Source organism: Eucyclogobius newberryi, unplaced genomic scaffold, assembly GCF_026437365.1.
Source record: "Eucyclogobius newberryi isolate DKJ021-1_F unplaced genomic scaffold, fEucNew1.0.hap1 SCAF_16, whole genome shotgun sequence".
Lineage (NCBI taxonomy): Eukaryota > Metazoa > Chordata > Actinopteri > Gobiiformes > Gobiidae > Eucyclogobius > Eucyclogobius newberryi.
The window spans coordinates 11,259,577-11,276,617 of record NW_027315790.1 but is presented as its reverse complement, the minus strand read 5'-3'; the positions used below and the strand labels follow the sequence as shown (position 1 = coordinate 11,276,617).

Genomic DNA, 17,041 nt, shown 5'->3' with positions numbered 1-17,041 from the left:
ATGTGAATTAGACGCCACTGAGGAGTTAGGTCATCTTCAAAAATCGGGCAATACTGTCATATTCTGGACACAAATGGTTTTGTTTAGAAGGAGTACATGTATCTACTGAGCCACAAAGCCCCTGTGCACTATATCTGAAAAGTCAACCAAAAGAAATACTATGTTTTTGTTTACGGGTGGTGTTAGCTCAATTGATACAAAAGTAAATACCAGCCAGCTAACAAAACCCTTCACCGACAGAATTCAATTTTTTTTTATGAATGTGAAACAAGAAAACAAACACAAACCAAAATATAACCTTCTTTGGGAGGTAAAAGGAACATAGGATTGCAAGGTAGGTCAGAATATAGCGTATAATTAGCCTTCAACTGTGGAAATGTAGATGTTTTTACCAATATATCAATATACACCAATATACAGTATTTTCTCAACACTTTGACTATATACTACTTTATTCATAACTAAGGGGAAATTAAAATAGCTTCAAGAAGTGACTTTCTGTTTGGATATTCATTTCACTCATAGAGGCCATTGTCACCTGTTAAATATGACATTAAACTGGGAGAAAGCCTCCTGAAAGCCACTGTAATCCCAGAGATGAAGGACACTGGGATGGTCAGACTGAACTGTGTGGTTCGGTGGTGCACTGCAGCATACCTGGAGGGCTGAGACCTGTTGATGCAATCAGTGGAGGATGTGTGGAGTTTTCTCTTTGCTCCCCATCTGTCTTCTCTGCACTTACCTGTCAACTGTGCTCACAATCCCCCACATAGAGCTTTCCTCCCACAAAACCATCCTGCCACCTCGGCTGTCCTGTTCTCTCCTCCCCTCCCTCATTATGTACAAGTCTGTGGAAAGAAAATGTTTGGAGATGGGGACACACACATTTCTGGAGTCACTCACATTGGCTCATTACGCCGTTTTCCCCAATGCAGCAATTAAATCCTTAGCCTTTTAACTTTCACACAAAAGTCCTACAAACGCATTGCTTATTGTAAATGCTATCTGCTAAACAAACAGATGAAAGTTCTGCAGTGCTTTCCAAGTATGCATCAATATGGCCCCCTCTACATCTTCATATCCTCCCCCAACATCGCCAAGATCTCACAGCTCTTCACAGCTCCATCGTTTCAAATTCTCTAAATCATTCCCACCATTCATCACACCCTCTTTGCGCGCTTCCCGACTCCCACCCGGGCATCAATGACCTGCAAACAGCGGAGCCCCCTTCACTCGGCCGTGGGCATCGCGGCCATGAGCAGAGTCGCAGGGCTATTTATATTTGTTCCTAATGAGGTGAGATTTCTCTACGCCATAGCAACGGTCTCTATGGATACCCTGCACTTGGATACCGGATCCCATTCTGCTTTAAATGTCTTATTATGGGCTCAGTCTTCCCCCCGTGTGCATCGTAGCCTAATTAATTCTGAATTATCGCTGGGTGAACTGCCCTCAAATTCCCACTGCGCTGACAACATCAACGTTTACATGAAAAACACATCCGAGGTCCAGCGGCCAATTTGTGGAATCAAGAGGATCAATAGCAAAGCACTTAGGCGTGCAACCTGATGCACAACTCACTTATCTAAACTGCCAAGAAGAAGGGAGCAGAGACCTCTGCAGGTGCGCTCATTACTTGAACTTAAGCGCGCACAGGAAGCATCTGTTGTCCTCACGGCGCGGGCTGGTGATGGGTGCGCTATTGATCAGGTTGGGGTGTGTGAGGAGCGTGTTGAAGAGCGAGGGGGGCACCACAGCTCCGATCATTAGAGGAGATCTCAGAGTTGGGGTCACGCAGGTGCACAGACCCAACATCTCATTTCCTGCCGTAGACAGGCGCTCAATACCGCGACCGCGCAACGTCTCACAGAAAAAGCCCTTGTACCTTTGTATTTACAGTAAGACTTGGAAATATTCGTATTTTCTCACAATGACAGACGCGCCCGGACAGCTGTGCGCGCATGTACTCGCATAGTATACACACAAATATACACGCGCTGACAGGTGCTGCATTGTTATGGCTTGTCCAACTCTGGCAGCTTGTTTTCCTCAGACCTCTCACCCGCGTGTGATGACTCAGAGACGGGAAGATGAAAGGAGAGCTCTGGGCACAGGGGCAGCAGAGGCGCGTCCATGACAGGAGCAGCGGGCCATGGATAGTTTTAGCTCAAGAAGGTTAAGTAAATCATATCATTAATGCTATGTAAAGAGATTGCTTTGACCTCTACTCTGACTGTCAGCATATGCATGCTTGGGCGCGCGCTTGGCCTTTGTCCTAGTGAAGCAGGTGGCAGCGGTGACGTGCGTCTCCTTCCCAGCAGAGAGCGCACACGCACACGCACACGCACAGGCACACGCACAGGCACACGCACAGGCACACGCACACGCACAGGCCGCTCTGTCCCCTCGCGCTCTCACCGCTCTCCTGTCATTCCCACACCAGATACTATCGTACTTGAATTGCACTCATCATCTCGTGTGGCCGCTGTGTCCCGCGCGCTGGCACGCAGCACCCACAAGCTCACGCAAAGAAGACGCCCACGCGCTCTCTCACCCTCAAATGGACACAATTATAGAAGCGGAACGTGACAGAGGAAATAAGTATCTAAAAAGGAAACACAAAAAATAAAAACGCGTATTTGCCTGTGTTGTATAAGAGCGTTTCATCCTCCCACTCTCGCACATACCCTCACCCACACAGGTTACAGTGCCAGGCCTCTGTCTTAGCAACACAAACATGGCTGTGATGTGAAGGAATATTGCAGTGGAGTTTTTCATAATCTCTACACACCCACACGTGCCGCGCGCGCATCGGGGGAGAGCGCGGGATGGGAGTAAAAGAAAATGAAAATGGGAGAGGTGAAGGGGGTGAGGGAGTGCTCGCGAGTACCAGGAGGGAGTCGTTATAGTAACTGCGCCTAAACCTGTCAATCACTTATTTCAGGCATCTTGCTTTATATGGGGCGAAATGACAAGAAAAACGCTCCAGGACCAAGGAGCTTTGTGGGAAAAGGATCAGCACACGAACTGCACAAGCGCATGTACAACTGTGTCAAAACAATAGGCCCATCACCATGGATCCAGGGTTAATTAAAAGCACAGACACAGATGTAAGCTGCATGTTGAAGGTATAACCGAGAGCAGGAGCAGAAATATAGGCACCAACATGGCAGAGTGCTGAGTTTGGAAGAGCGCGCATTAGGCAGAAGGTAATTAATACCCGTCACTGCGGTGCTCTGTTTTGCGCCTTTATTCGGTTTCAGACCAATTAAAATATGACACTCCTCCAGCGCAGAATGTCTTGTTAAAATTAAGTTCCCAAGATACGCAGACACCTTTGATAAACACATCCACAGCAACAACTGGGCTTGGAAGTGACAGAGATAAGCAAAAGGGGGAATGTTAGTGTGGCGTGTCTGCACTCTGCATGTTGTCATTTTAGGCCTTCTGGATTGTTAAAAGCAAGTTCACCTTTGCGGAATAAAACAAAATCAATTATTAGCATTGAAATCTGCTATAATCAACACTTTTAAAAAGTTGAAAGACATAAATGGCTTAACCAAAAAATAAAAATAGATTAGTATAATATAGTAATTGAGATATTAATACAATATATCGCGATATTAACCAACCCCAGCGACCACTACAGCCAACTTGCACAAACAGTGATTTGTGTTGGGGAAACAGTCAGGTGAGAATGAGACAGGCTGCATAAAGAAAGCAAAATGGATGAAGGGCGTTGATGGAAAAGAAAACCGTAGAAAATGGCTTGTTGTTGGTTTTTATATATAAGAATTGGGATGATAAGAAGAGGGGGAAATGCAGAGAGGTGAAGAGCGTGATGGATGCAGGCAGGGGACCAGCAGCGTTCTGCCAACATCTCCATGCATCCTTCCAGACATCACACTGCGCTGCCATCTGCTTCAGCCTCTGCCACGCACACACATACAGAGCAAAAAAAAGAGGATGTATGTGAATCATTAGCGTCTCCCGGCACTGAATAAATATCTGGGGATGAAATCTTGTCTGCGGGAGAAAAAAAAATCACCTGCGAAGTATTACGATTGGATGAGATCATGACCTCAATGAAACGCAATTTGCATGTCATCTAAACGGGACCTGGCCCGGATGCACGGGAGGTCAAGAGGGGTCCGATTAGTAGAGTAGGACGACTCACTTCCCATCCAATTGGCAACAAAGCTGAGTGACAGTGGCAGGTAGAGTGGTGCCCTCTTCTGGACACAAATATTCACAATTAAAACCTAACAATTGAAGACAAACAAATCGCGATTACTGTCATTTCTTTTTAATCACATTAGAGCTGAGGAATAAAAATAACACAAACAGAGCATGAGTGCATTACACAAAGTTTCCTGGTTAACCCTTGTGCTACCCTCAAAGATAGTGCACGGGATAAAAACCTTTTCTTTACCATTTCGTTTTTTTTTTTTACGTGAAACAAAAAAAAAAAAAAACAGTTTCATGACGTGGAGAGGCGTTCTACTACAGACGCCTGTGGGTCATCCAAAACTGAAGATAGCATTAGGGTTAACAACGTCCATAGTCTCTTTATACATATATTTATATAATAGAGCAATTTCCTCAATTTTACAGCTTCTGATTGTAAAACAGAAATATACCAACATTCCCTGGGTGAGAAACAAAGAGAAGAGCCCAACTCTCAAGAGTCTACATTACAAAACCTACAGGCCATTCCTATTCCTATATATAGGTTTATACATAAGCAAGGCATCGGGTTCATTATAAAAATAGGAATATTGTTGGTGGAGGAGCACTTTTTCTGGGGGAGGAGGATGTGGCATGACAAGTCCATCCATTCAACACATTTCCATTGCAGGATGTGTGTGCCCCGGTTTAAGTGTGGTACAGCAGTCCAGCCCAAAAGAAGGTTCAAATGAATAAAACTGTTAGAAAAGTAGCCGTACAAATACCCATATAAACAATAGAAGGAGGTTAGACTACAGAGAAGGGCTGTCAAATCAACACAGGAACATAAGATTCAGGGGGGATGAGATGAAACCATAGCGGCAAAGTAATGAGAGGGTTTTTGGAGAAGTGCAAAGCAGCGTGGAGAGTGCCCGTCATTTGGGTTTCCAACAGGTGCTATTAGTGAAAGAATAATAATCTGGTGAGTGGGACGAGGAGGAAGAAGCCAGCAGAGAAAAGCTGTTATTGCTGGGGGGTTATTTGGTGTTAACATAGGAGCAGATGAACGGACAGAAAGGAAAAGTAGTTATTGCTGGGGATAGTAGGGCTGCTGCTGAGGGGGTTGTTGAGGGTAACCGGGATATGGTTGTCCAGAAGGGGGCGCTCCCGGGTATCCTTGTCCTGGAGGGGCCTGGTACGGCATGTAGTATTGTCCATAGGCAGCAGCGGCAGGGTAGGGGTTGTAACCCACCGGCATTTGGTAGAATCTGCAGAAACAACAGGTATAAAATAAAGTTAATTGGAAATAGCTCTAAATCTGTGAAAACATAAAATACTGCTGCGATAACCTTAATCAGTGTGATTTGGTTGCACATTATTCTTCTAAATATATGTCAACAGCAAAAGATCAGCTTTTAACTTTTTAGAAGGGTCATAATTGCTCTTTTAATAATTACTTAGACTTGAAAGAGTGTGTCTTCAATAAGTGGCACATTAAATAAAGTGGGAATCACACTAATAATCCGTTTTGCTGCCAACCCAGGGCAAGGTCATAATTGATCAACCCTTTTTGACTGCAACACTTCAACACAAGTGACTCAGAGATTTAAAATGCACTGTGATGAACTCACCCTGAATAACCCTGGTAGGCCGGGTACGGGGGTCCCTGGGCCTGAGTGAGAGGAGCCACAGGTGAAGGGTTGTTAGGGGGCAGGGCAGTGGGCGGCATGTTGATGGGAGGTCCTGAGGCTGCTTGAGGAGTGGTGGCGGGGGGAGGGGGTCTGGCAGGAGGGGCGGCCTTCGCTGGTGGCTGCTGTGGCTGTTGAGACTACAAGAGGACACAGATGAGTTAAATGTACAGCTGTGAGTGTGCGTCATTGCTGTGTTGGGATTTGTGCTTACAAACACAGTCCTGGGAGCAGGTGTGGGTCCAGCGGCGGGGGCAGCGGGAGTGCTCTGATATGCAGGTACATTAAAGGATGGAGCACTGGGCTCACGTGCAATGCTTTGCTGCAAATCCCTACAGAAAAATACAAATGGCTTTAGGTTGAGATAACAAAGCATAAAGATGCAATGCGGAGTAGTCCTGAACATGGTTCAAACATGTCAAACATTAGGAGAGAACAGCAGACCCAAGGACGTACTTAAGTAGTTCATCACGCTCCGTTTTGCGTGCGAAAACAATGTCGCTGCACTTGTTCTGGAACTTGAGTAGAATTTCTGTCAAGTCGTTGTAAAACTGGAGGAGAAACACAGGACAAAAATAAACCCTTGGGCTTGAGACAGTACAGTAACAACTTTTAGAAGAAAGTTTGTGACAGGCTGAGGCTGGTGTGATGCAGTTCATATGGCACAGGCTGGGGCTGACTGAATACCTTGGTGCCTTCGCGCAGGTTACTGCTGATCTCGACGTAGCTGTCGTGAGCTGAGGCCAGCTTCTTCAGGACTTCCTCTCTCTGGTTGGCCTCAGAGTTTGACTGCTTCAGGTTACTGAACTCCTGGTGCGATGTCTGCATGAAGAGCACAGGGTTACGAAATGAAAAACTTTGTCCTGGAGAAATACTTTTCATAATAATTAAGGAGAGCCTTATAAAAAAGAAAGTTTCACACAATGAGCCAAAATGACAAGTTCATGGAAAAAAACAACCCAGAGAACGCTACACTCTTAAGCAGCCTATAACTGTTATTATTTATTATATTTCAGGTTAATCCTTTGGGTGTTGAGGCCAATTCAACATCCAGCTACGAACTACAAACTTCACGTCACATGTCATTGTGTGTACGTGTTACTGTGTGCCCGTGTTATTGTGTGCCCGTGTTATTGTGTGCCCGTGTTACTGTGTGCCCGTGTTACTGTGTGCACGTGTTACTGTGTGCACGTGTTACTGTGTGCACGTGTCATTGTGTGTACGTGTTACTGTGTGCACGTGTTACTGTGTGCGCGTGTTACTGTGTGCGCGTGTTACTGTGTGCACGTGTTACTGTGTGCACGTGTTACTGTGTGCACGTGTTACTGTGTGCACGTGTTACTGTGTGCACGTGTCATTGTGTGCACGTGTTACTGTGTGCCCGTGTTACTGTGTGCACGTGTTACTGTGTGCACGTGTTACTGTGTGCACGTGTTACTGTGTGCACGTGTTACTGTGTGCACGTGTCATTGTGTGCACGTGTCATTGTGTGTACGTGTTACTGTGTGCACGTGTTACTGTGTGCCCGTGTTACTGTGTGCACGTGTTACTGTGTGCACGTGTTACTGTGTGCACGTGTTACTGTGTGCACGTGTTACTGTGTGCACGTGTTATTGTGTGCACGTGTTACTGTGTGCACGTGTTATTGTGTGCACGTGTTATTGTGTGTACATGTTACTGTGTGTAATGTTATTGTGTGCACGTGTTATTGTGTGCACGTGTTATTGTGTGCACGTGTTACTGTGTGCACGTGTTATTGTGTGCACGTGTTATTGTGTGTACATGTTACTGTGTGTAATGTTATTGTGTGCACGTGTTATTGTGTGCACGTGTTATTGTGTGTACATGTTACTGTGTGTAATGTTATTGTGTGCACGTGTTATTGTGTGCACGTGTTATTGTGTGTACATGTTACTGTGTGTACATGTTACTGTGTGTAATGTTATTGTGTGCACGTGTTATTGTGTGTACATGTTACTGTGTGTACATGTTACTGTGTGTAATGTTATTGTGTGCACGTGTTATTGTGTGTACATGTTACTGTGTGTAATGTTATTGTGTGCACGTGTTATTGTGTGCACGTGTTATTGTGTGCACGTGTTATTGTGTGCACGTGTTATTGTGTGTACATGTTACTGTGTGTAATGTTATTGTGTGCACGTGTTATTGTGTGAACGTGTTATTGTGTGTACATGTTACTGTGTGTACATGTTACTGTGTGTAATGTTATTGTGTGCACGTGTTATTGTGTGTACATGTTACTGTGTGTAATGTTATTGTGTGCACGTGTTATTGTGTGCATGTGTAGAAAATAATTGACTACAAATATCCCTCTAAATGTATTACATGGTGTATTCACCTTATTCTGCCCTGCCCACTTTTATTCCATGGATCAGCACTTGTGTTGTAATCTCACTTCCTATTGTGTCAACAAGTAAACAGCACAGATTCCCTGATTGGCCTGAAAAAGGCTTTTTGTGTAGAACTTACTTTCTCTGGAGGTCTAACACAATAACTAATAAAACCAGATTACAGATTACATCATATGGCGGCGCCCAGTTTCTCTGGTCATGTCAGAGTGGGATATAAGTTTTATTGATATAAGTTTTATTTTTAAAGCCTGCATGCTTTATTAGCCAGGATAGATGAGTGAGAAATGGGGGATGAGAGAGTCAGTATTTGAACTCTCGACACTTCATGTGTGCTGCCACCTTAACCACTCAACCACCGGACTGTACAGTTTATTTATTTTTAAACTGTTTGTAGTGGTCCAAACGTATTCCACACTTTCCTAATAATGCTTAATAAGAACTAGCATGCTGGGACAAGTGACTCATTTACATGATATGCATAATCAGAACCCCCTGACTGCTCCTATGGAATATCAAGTAGCTGCTTACGCCACTAAAGATGAATGCTCTGTTATTGCTTATATTATTGTGGCATAATGTTTGTGTGAACTGAAAGGAGTTACAGAAAAAACCTATTGTTTGAGAGGTTGGCGTGCTGCTGCTTGTACCTGCACTCGTCCCAGCAGCTCCTCTTGCTTGTGAAGGCTGGCCTGCACTCTTTGGTTGTAGGAGCCGTACAGCTGCTCCAGCTGAGCCAGCGAGAGCTGCTCCTCGTTGATGGCGCCATCTTGAGCCAGCGCTGTCAGAAATGTGACAGACATGTCGAAGGTAACAGCCTTGATCTCTCCCGCCAGGACCTCTCTTTCACTCTTCACCTCATCAAGCTGCGCCAGCAGGGACTGCAGCACATTCACTACCTGCAAAAACACAAGATGGATGAAGCACGAGCAGAATAACTAGTCTTTGAGATTGATGTACACACACTTTGACCTTTTCCAACAGTAATGATTATTGTCCATTAATCCAACATCATTCTGATATTGTACAGCCGGAATAGACAATACAACCCCTTTTTGAGTTTCATTTGAGCCAGACCTCTTTCCTTCTTTCTGCTTGCATAGTTATTTAAGTTCCCCAGTGAAACATGCTGCACAGTCAGCAAAGAAAATGAAAAATGGAGCTGGGGTGAGAAATGGGGACAGGGCCATAAAGCACACTGTGTCCACCAGGCATTTGGGTACTGCAGGTAGCTTATATATGTTTAAAAAACACTTACAATGAGTTTACAAAAGAGCTGATAGAGACAGACCTCACTTCCTTGCAGGGTCTTGGTGGGGTTTGCAGAGGGAATGGCAGCGTTCAACTCATTTTCTGGTTTACACAGCAGAGCGATCATCTCACAGTGGGTATTGTAGCGGTCTCGCACCACCTGGTCTGCCTGCACTGCTTTGTCCAGAATGTTGCGGAAGTTAGCACCCTCTGGGGGAGAAAAAGGGTGAGACAGGGAGCATGGTCAACAGCCGTACAATTAGACGCATTTGAAGACGGGCTGTGAGGTACCAGCACGGAGAGGCTTGTAGAGGTCACTAGACGGGGTTCTACTCCAGCGTTGGTCGAATTTGCTTCGCAGCTCGTTGTCCGTAGTCTCTTCATCATTCAACATCTTCAGAGACTAAATGACAAATCACAAAGTAGCTTACACATTCACGGTAAATAATATAGTTTAGGTTTAAGTTAAGTTAAAAATCACATTTAAAACATTTTACTTCAGAAGAAAGACTCGTTTTTGGAGGTGTTGGACTTTCAACACTGCCAACAAACTCGGCTGTTTTATGTTTTGAGACCAGTCTGTTTGTCATAAACATGGCTAAAGAAGCGTTGGAACAGGATGACGACAGAGAGTCCTTGGCCCAGAGATCAGTGGATTAGATATAAAAACTGATCGTTATCTAGGATCTCGGCCAATGGGGACGATTAAGACTTTTTAGCATTTATGTAGTTTTCAAATGACGGAAAGAACCAGTATTCAAGTCCTCCACATGCCAACATCAAGAGAGCAAACCAATATACAAGGAAGCCGTTCCCAACACTTACAAGTAGCATTTTGTGATTTAAAGTGCACACTGACCTCATCCAGGATTTCTCTGTTACAAGTGAGCAGTTCAGGCAGGTCTTTGATGAGTTGCTCAATGCTCTGAAGTCCTCCCTGCTGTATGATGGCATGAGACTTCTCAACAATGGACTGTGGGATTGAGTCCCCAGACAGGTCCTCCAGGGCAGCGGGAAGGTTTAGTGAGGCCAGCACACTGGAGATAAAAACAGGGTAAAGTTTCACACTATTGAACTCATTCTTCCGTGTGTGAATCCAGAACCAAGAATGTCAAGATGATTCAATAACCGTGATAATTCAGCACATTAAATAATATAGTCAGAACTAAAACTTTTCGCATACATTTGACATGGTCACATGACTGGTCAGTAGTAGAGCAAGTTAAAAAGTTAGATTCAAAAAGGGGGAGTGAACGATTGTTCAATAATTCAGTCATATTACAAACCTTGTTCCCAGGTCAACTGTAGCTTAAAGTTTTGTTTTTATAATCATGTTTTCACAGTTAACCGTAGCTTACTTTACGTCTTTTCTTTGACTCTCAAGTAGATTTTCAAATAATTGTTATATCCTGATTTTTCTTCTCACAATAATGATATGGTCGAATCCAGAACATACATTTTTTTAGAAATCTAGCAAATTCTGAAAAACACTTGCTGAGAACAATGGCTATAACATTTAGCACTGAAGTAAAATGATCTGTTTGTGTTGACATTGCAGGACAGGGCTCATTTGGCTTTAAAAATAAATCCAGTGTACATTTATTGATTGATATTTAATGTGTGGCACAATCTCCCGTGTTGAATTTTTAATGCCCATATGTGCATTAAGACAAACGGGATGCACCGTTCATCAGCCCAAACACGTACCCATTGCAGAGGTTGCTCGCCTCCCTCATTGTTCCCACCAGTCTGTTCACAGTCTCAGCCTTCCTCTGGCTATAAATGCTCATGGACTGTTGCACTGCCATGGGAACCATCTTCTCAAACAAATCTGCACACAAGGAAAGCACAAACAACTAGTTTAACACAAGAGACTGATATAACTGAAACTTAGCACTTCTCCCAACTTCATTGGTCTGCATACATGCACCATACCCAATTGTGGCACAGCATTCGAGATTTACAAGTGCAACAGTAATATTCTATCAAATGTTATATTTAATCACTCAGCAAAAAGGGATGCGAGTAAGAAGATGTGGGAGCCCAGCAGTAATTTATCTGAGCTTTCCTCCAGACAAGTGAAAATGATGTCCATTGATGCTCATCCTCTTCACAATGAGTTCTGTTTCTTTCCTTCTGGCTCTATGTTCAGGTTTCCCACAATGAGGAGTAACAAATACTTTTATACTGATGTTAACCTGTTAACCCCGTTGTTGGTGGATATGTGCTGCGTTTTAGTTAGGTACTTGTAAACGTTACTGTGTGTTGTATTTGTTTCTCTCTTTGCTATAGAACTGACCCTATTGGAGACAGATATTTAAGTGAAGTGATATTTATATATGCAATACAGCCACTTTTACTTAAAGGATTCATGGAAACAGGAAATGTAATGTTGCGTTGTGACATTTGGAACAAAAAAAGATTATATTTTAAGAATGAATCCGTTACCTGAAAACTTCTGACTGATTGGAGGAGTGACGGCTGTGGCTTTGGCCAGGGCAGCTTTGCCGATGGGCTCCAGATCTTTGACCTCCGGCACGCGCTCGTTGTAGATGAAGTCGTTGTCTTTTTTTGCTGCTGCGAGGGCTCGATTGATCTTTTCGCTCAAGTCTTTGACGCTCACATATTCATCATAACGAGATGCGACTGTTTTTACAAGCTCTGCTGAGTGCTGAAAAGGAAAATCAATCAAATTGGTAAAAAGTTTTAAATGGATGTTCAAGTTGTTAAGTAAAGTCATTGTTCACCTGCAGACGAGCAATCTCCTCCCCAAAGTGTTTCTTCTGCTTGGCCACCATGCTCTGGTGAAGCTCGGCATTGGCCTGCAGGATACAGTGCTTGGCCGCCAGCACCGGGAGCACTTCCTGAAAATAAAAATACTGACCAGGGAGAGGCAACCACAAAGCAACACACAGAAGTGCAAACGAATATATCCAAGCACACAAGCGTTGGCGGGGCAAACCACAAAATGGCAGACGCACACCAGCCAAGTTCATCGTGAAGAACAGTACAAAAGCCGGAGTAAAGGTGGGCAAAGGAAACGGGCAACCAGAGCCACCAGCGCAGGGGGATGCAGAAGGATAGGAAGACAAGAGAGAAAACAGAACAGGCCATGAGATTTATGCTTCTCGCCGATTTAACATTGGCCTAACGTAATGTGCCATAATGACCAACGGTATATTTAATTATAAGTCAGAGATGTCTAAGAGGACCAACTGAAATATAACACAGTACAATTGTAAATGCACAGTACTCAAGGAGAAAATTTACTTATTTTTTATATTTGATTAATTTTCCTTTGCTACATTTAAGAGCAGGTTTCATACACTTTTTTGAACTGGACAGAAAAGTGACGTACTTCTCTGTGGGGTTTGAAACTGAAATTGTGATGGTGATTGCCTTAAAGACTTTGAGTTAAAGACTGGGTTTACACAAAATGTTACACCAAAAATTACCAGATTGAGTTATTGATTCAGTTGCTGCCTTTGACCAATTTTTTGGTCTCAAAATTTGTGAAATACATTTGTACACAAAAAGTCACTTTGTCCACAGATACTTGAATACTAAAGTACCAGTAGCCCCTGTATCTGAACATAAAAGGAAACATAAAAACTTCTTCCATTTGACTGAAAATAGGGTACAGAAAAAGTAATTCAGATGCAGAAGTTTACTAAATTTGAATAACATTTTTAGAAACGCTAGTACACCATATGGGCGTAATATAATTTTGTGGCTGCCTGTTTATTGGTACATGTTCCTGTTATGACCGGATGATTCTTAGCACATCATCTGTGGCTAGCTGCCGGACACATCATTGCTAACATAGGTCTCAATGTTACTCCTTTTCAGAGAGCATTTGCTTTGCCATTTAGTGAGAATGGAAGTGACCCAATGAGTACAGAGAGATGTTAAAGTCCCACAGGCTGAAGCCCAGTGTCCACATACATAACGATATACAACACACAACAACCTGATCCCAAACTGTTGAGTTACTTTGTATGTGAAGTGAAGTTCAGTGCATTTCTGTCACATACCTTAGGGAGGTTGTCTTTGTACTGACACTGCTTGAAAGCATCTCCATAGAAGTCTGCTGCCTGGTTGGCCAGTTTAGCAATGACACCATCCCTCATTTTATCTACACAGTCAACAGAAAACTTGATAAAGAAACACATAACAATAAGGTAGTACAATACATAAGAATATTTTGAAACCGTTCATCCATTTTAGAACATAAACATGAAAAAAGGTCAGATTTACAAGGGCATCGTCAGCAAAGAACATAAGTCTCATTCTAAAATGGTATATCCCTTAACGGGTAACCTTCAAAACTTTTGTGCTTCCAGTAAGCACTTTTAGAGACATATTTGGGACACTGTGTGTAGCGAACATGCATCAAAGCTGCTTTTGTCATTGTTACTAATTACTCTTGAGGAAGTAAAAGTCAAGGGTGTCCAATTAACGATGCTAAAACATTTTGCCCTGCTTAGATGTGTGGGCTAGCTCATTTGTGTTAAGTTTTTAGTTGTAAACTTAAGAATGTGTTGCGTGGTGTAAACTTGAGCACCTGAAGTAGCTTTGAGAAAGAAGACCTCTTGCGCCTGGGCCAACATAATAAGACTCAGAGTGCCAACAGTCTCAGGGGAGATGTCCATAGTGGGTTCTCGGTTCAGCGCAGACAACACTGTGTCTTTGATGTGGCCAAAAGCTCCACTGCCCAGCTATAAAAAGAACCAAAAAATAAAACAACAATTAAACATAGCATGGTCATCATTATTGTGCTAAAACCAGTCAGGTTCCTGTTTACTTAGTCCACACAGAGGCTACACTGTGTTAGTAGTGGCAGGCAAATCAATGCAAATGTTGTGCCCTGCCATAATATGATTCTTACCTGGTAGTATTTTGCAGCAGCCTTCAGCCCCTCATCACTGTCCAGGTTTTGCTCTGCGGCGATTTGACTAGCCAGAGCTGCAGCGTTGAACAGGACGCATGTTTTCTCATAGCCCAAACTTGCCAGAGCTACAAAATAAAAAAAAACTCTTAGAAATAAAAAACTCATGATGTTAACATTAATACACAAGGTTGTGGACTATTAGCTTTATTTAAGGTAAACCAACAGTTAGCATTTTCATTCATAAGTTTTTGATTGGGTAAGATACAAAATAATATAATTAAAGAAATTAAATGAAAAATGGCCAGTACAAAATACACAATATGTAAATATTTAAGTTTAAAGAACTTTAAAAAATAAAAATAATTTACAATGTGATTACTCATTTATAAAAAATGTAGCCTTTAAATTTAGTGGTTGATCTAATGTTGCCTACTTAGGCAACAACGACAATAGGTAAACACAAAAACAATATTGTAAATTACACATTGTTATGAATATAGGTTCCATTGACAATGATCACAACTATGTGTATTGAGTTGTATTGACTGCTGTGTGTGCTTACCCAGTTTGACTGAGCCACCAAATAGAGATCCTTTATCAAAGGCATCCTTCCATGTGAAGGTTAAGCAAAGCTGTGGAGACAGAGAAGGGTTTTGTGTTGGAGCTGTTCAAAGCTACAGTCATGCGTTACTGAACAATAATGTAATTACCTGGTTTTCAGAGAAGGGGAACTTGGGCTCAACAGTACACAGTTGGTCATAATATCTATAAAGAAAGGGAACCAATTACTTTAATTAAAATCGATTTGCATTTATGGGATTTATATTAAAAAAATCTAATGCAAGGACAGAGAGACATGCAATTTGATTGGTTCATTTTTAAAATCTATGTTGATTTAGAGACGCGTGACAATGACTCAGGGAAAAACTAAGACCAAAAGAGCAGACTACAATGCACGCGCACCATATGATGTTACCGGTATGACAAGTGTCTATTATTGGCAATAACAATACCCACGCTGTTTGGGAATCCCAAAAACGTGTTTGAGTCTTGAAACTGCAAATACTGCAAATATAAATAAAGTAATTCATTTGCACTTTTACCCCTTTATAAAAACTGATACAAAAGCTTTGTACTAAACACGCATCTGTGAAAGCTGAGATGTATGTGCTGTGTGGTAAGAACGGGAACTTGGCCAGAAAAAACAAAGACTGCCATGGCAACACTGGAGGGTGTATCTGATTGGGGGAGAAAAGCTGGTCGCTAGGGCTGGCACATGGTCAACGGTAAAAAAGCTGAGTAACAATACCCGGAGTTGTCAAAGAAGAGTATTCAGACAATAACCTATAAAAAGAAAATTCTCACATTTGACGGAATGACAATTTCACCTGAACATGGCCCACAACAGGAAGATAAAACTTAAAAACTAAACTCAGAATTTAAGGGACACAAATGTTGGGAGTTGTGGAAATACTCTGGGAACTGTGCATATGCCAACAATGTACAATTTGAATAGGCCTAATCCATTTTCTATGTTTTGGCACTCAGTAAAAGGTGAAGCTTCACAGGGACTGCATGCTTGTAACCTGGGCATACCCAGAGAAAACACCAAGCAATGAGTCATTGAGAACAAAAGCTGCATTACAGAGGGCAAAGTCCAAATGAATGCTAATGGGGTGGATCAAGTATCAAAGTAAAGAAGCTCTGCAAACGACAATAAAAAGCGACAATTCAAAAAAAAATTAAAAACTATTTTGCAAAGGTTTACATGAAATAAGGCATATTATTGAGGATGTACTACAGTGTCGTTCGCCCTCGTTACATGACACATGATCATGCGAGTTCACTTAAAGTTAAAGCCTGTTCTGCTGTTTTGTCTTTTGTCAATAAGGCCACAGTTCTACTACAGACCCAAGACTCTGACTTCTGACTCTGCTCATTTTGGTGAAACATGCGAGTATGAGCCTAGATTAAAATGTGATTGTTAAAATTACACAAATTGTTGATGCCGAATCCATAAGACACACAGTTGTGTTGTTACCACCTGACACCTGAGCATGAATAACAAATGAGCCAGTCAGAGCCTTAAGGTAGCACTTAGCCTGTGTTAGCACTTAGCCTGGAAGCTAACACATCTGGGTGCGGCGGAAGAGCCCAAACTGAGCGCGACAGGTAACAAGGTGACGCGCAGAGTTTTCTACAGTAATCATAAAACGAGAAGACCGGAAATACAGTTGAATTACCTGAGAAGAATCTCCAGGGAGCTGTCGTGCTTGTCCAGCGGCCTTCCCAAAGCGCTTTTGCGGAGCTTGTTGAGTTCGTCCACCGCGCGCAGATACTCCCCCTGTTCCTCGGATCCTTGATATGTAGCGGTGACAAACTTCGACAGTGGCTTTACTAGATCCACCTCGGACGATTTCTTCAACGGGACAGAAATAAACGTCGCCATTTCGGCCCGCAGAAACGACAGCTCGAAGCAAAAAAGCGTGTCAAATAGAGAGACCGCGGAACACAAACAACAGTGCCTCCACTTCCTGGTTTCTGTTCCGAGCAGTCAAATTACGTCATGGGAACGGCGTGGCGTAAGGACGTCATTTTCAGTAACAGGACGTAACGTTACTACAGGGATTAAATCATATGACAGTGTTTTTATTTAAAATAACTAGAAGAAAACG

General features: G+C 42.8%; 1 protein-coding gene across 2 annotated transcripts; it reads right to left on the bottom strand.

Moving 5' to 3' along the window:
• Positions 1-4,290: 4,290 nt before the first annotated feature.
• Positions 4,291-16,913, bottom strand: pdcd6ip (programmed cell death 6 interacting protein). Of its 2 annotated transcripts, none has more exons than XM_072447509.1 (18): positions 16,610-16,913; positions 15,077-15,131; positions 14,929-14,998; positions 14,364-14,491; positions 14,040-14,193; positions 13,510-13,610; positions 12,223-12,354; positions 11,924-12,146; positions 11,183-11,306; positions 10,335-10,512; positions 9,767-9,878; positions 9,516-9,685; positions 8,875-9,123; positions 6,543-6,677; positions 6,312-6,406; positions 6,070-6,187; positions 5,799-5,995; positions 4,291-5,435 (listed from the first exon to the last, which is right to left on the bottom strand). In XM_072447509.1, exons 1-18 carry the CDS (start codon positions 16,813-16,815, stop codon positions 5,255-5,257), a joined length of 2,628 nt encoding a protein of 875 aa, XP_072303610.1. In that variant the 5' UTR covers positions 16,816-16,913; the 3' UTR covers positions 4,291-5,254. The 2 variants fall into 2 exon arrangements, with proteins under 2 accessions (XP_072303610.1, XP_072303611.1); XM_072447510.1 differs by having other exon boundaries at positions 12,223-12,339.
• Between the last annotated feature and the right edge of the window lie 128 nt (positions 16,914-17,041).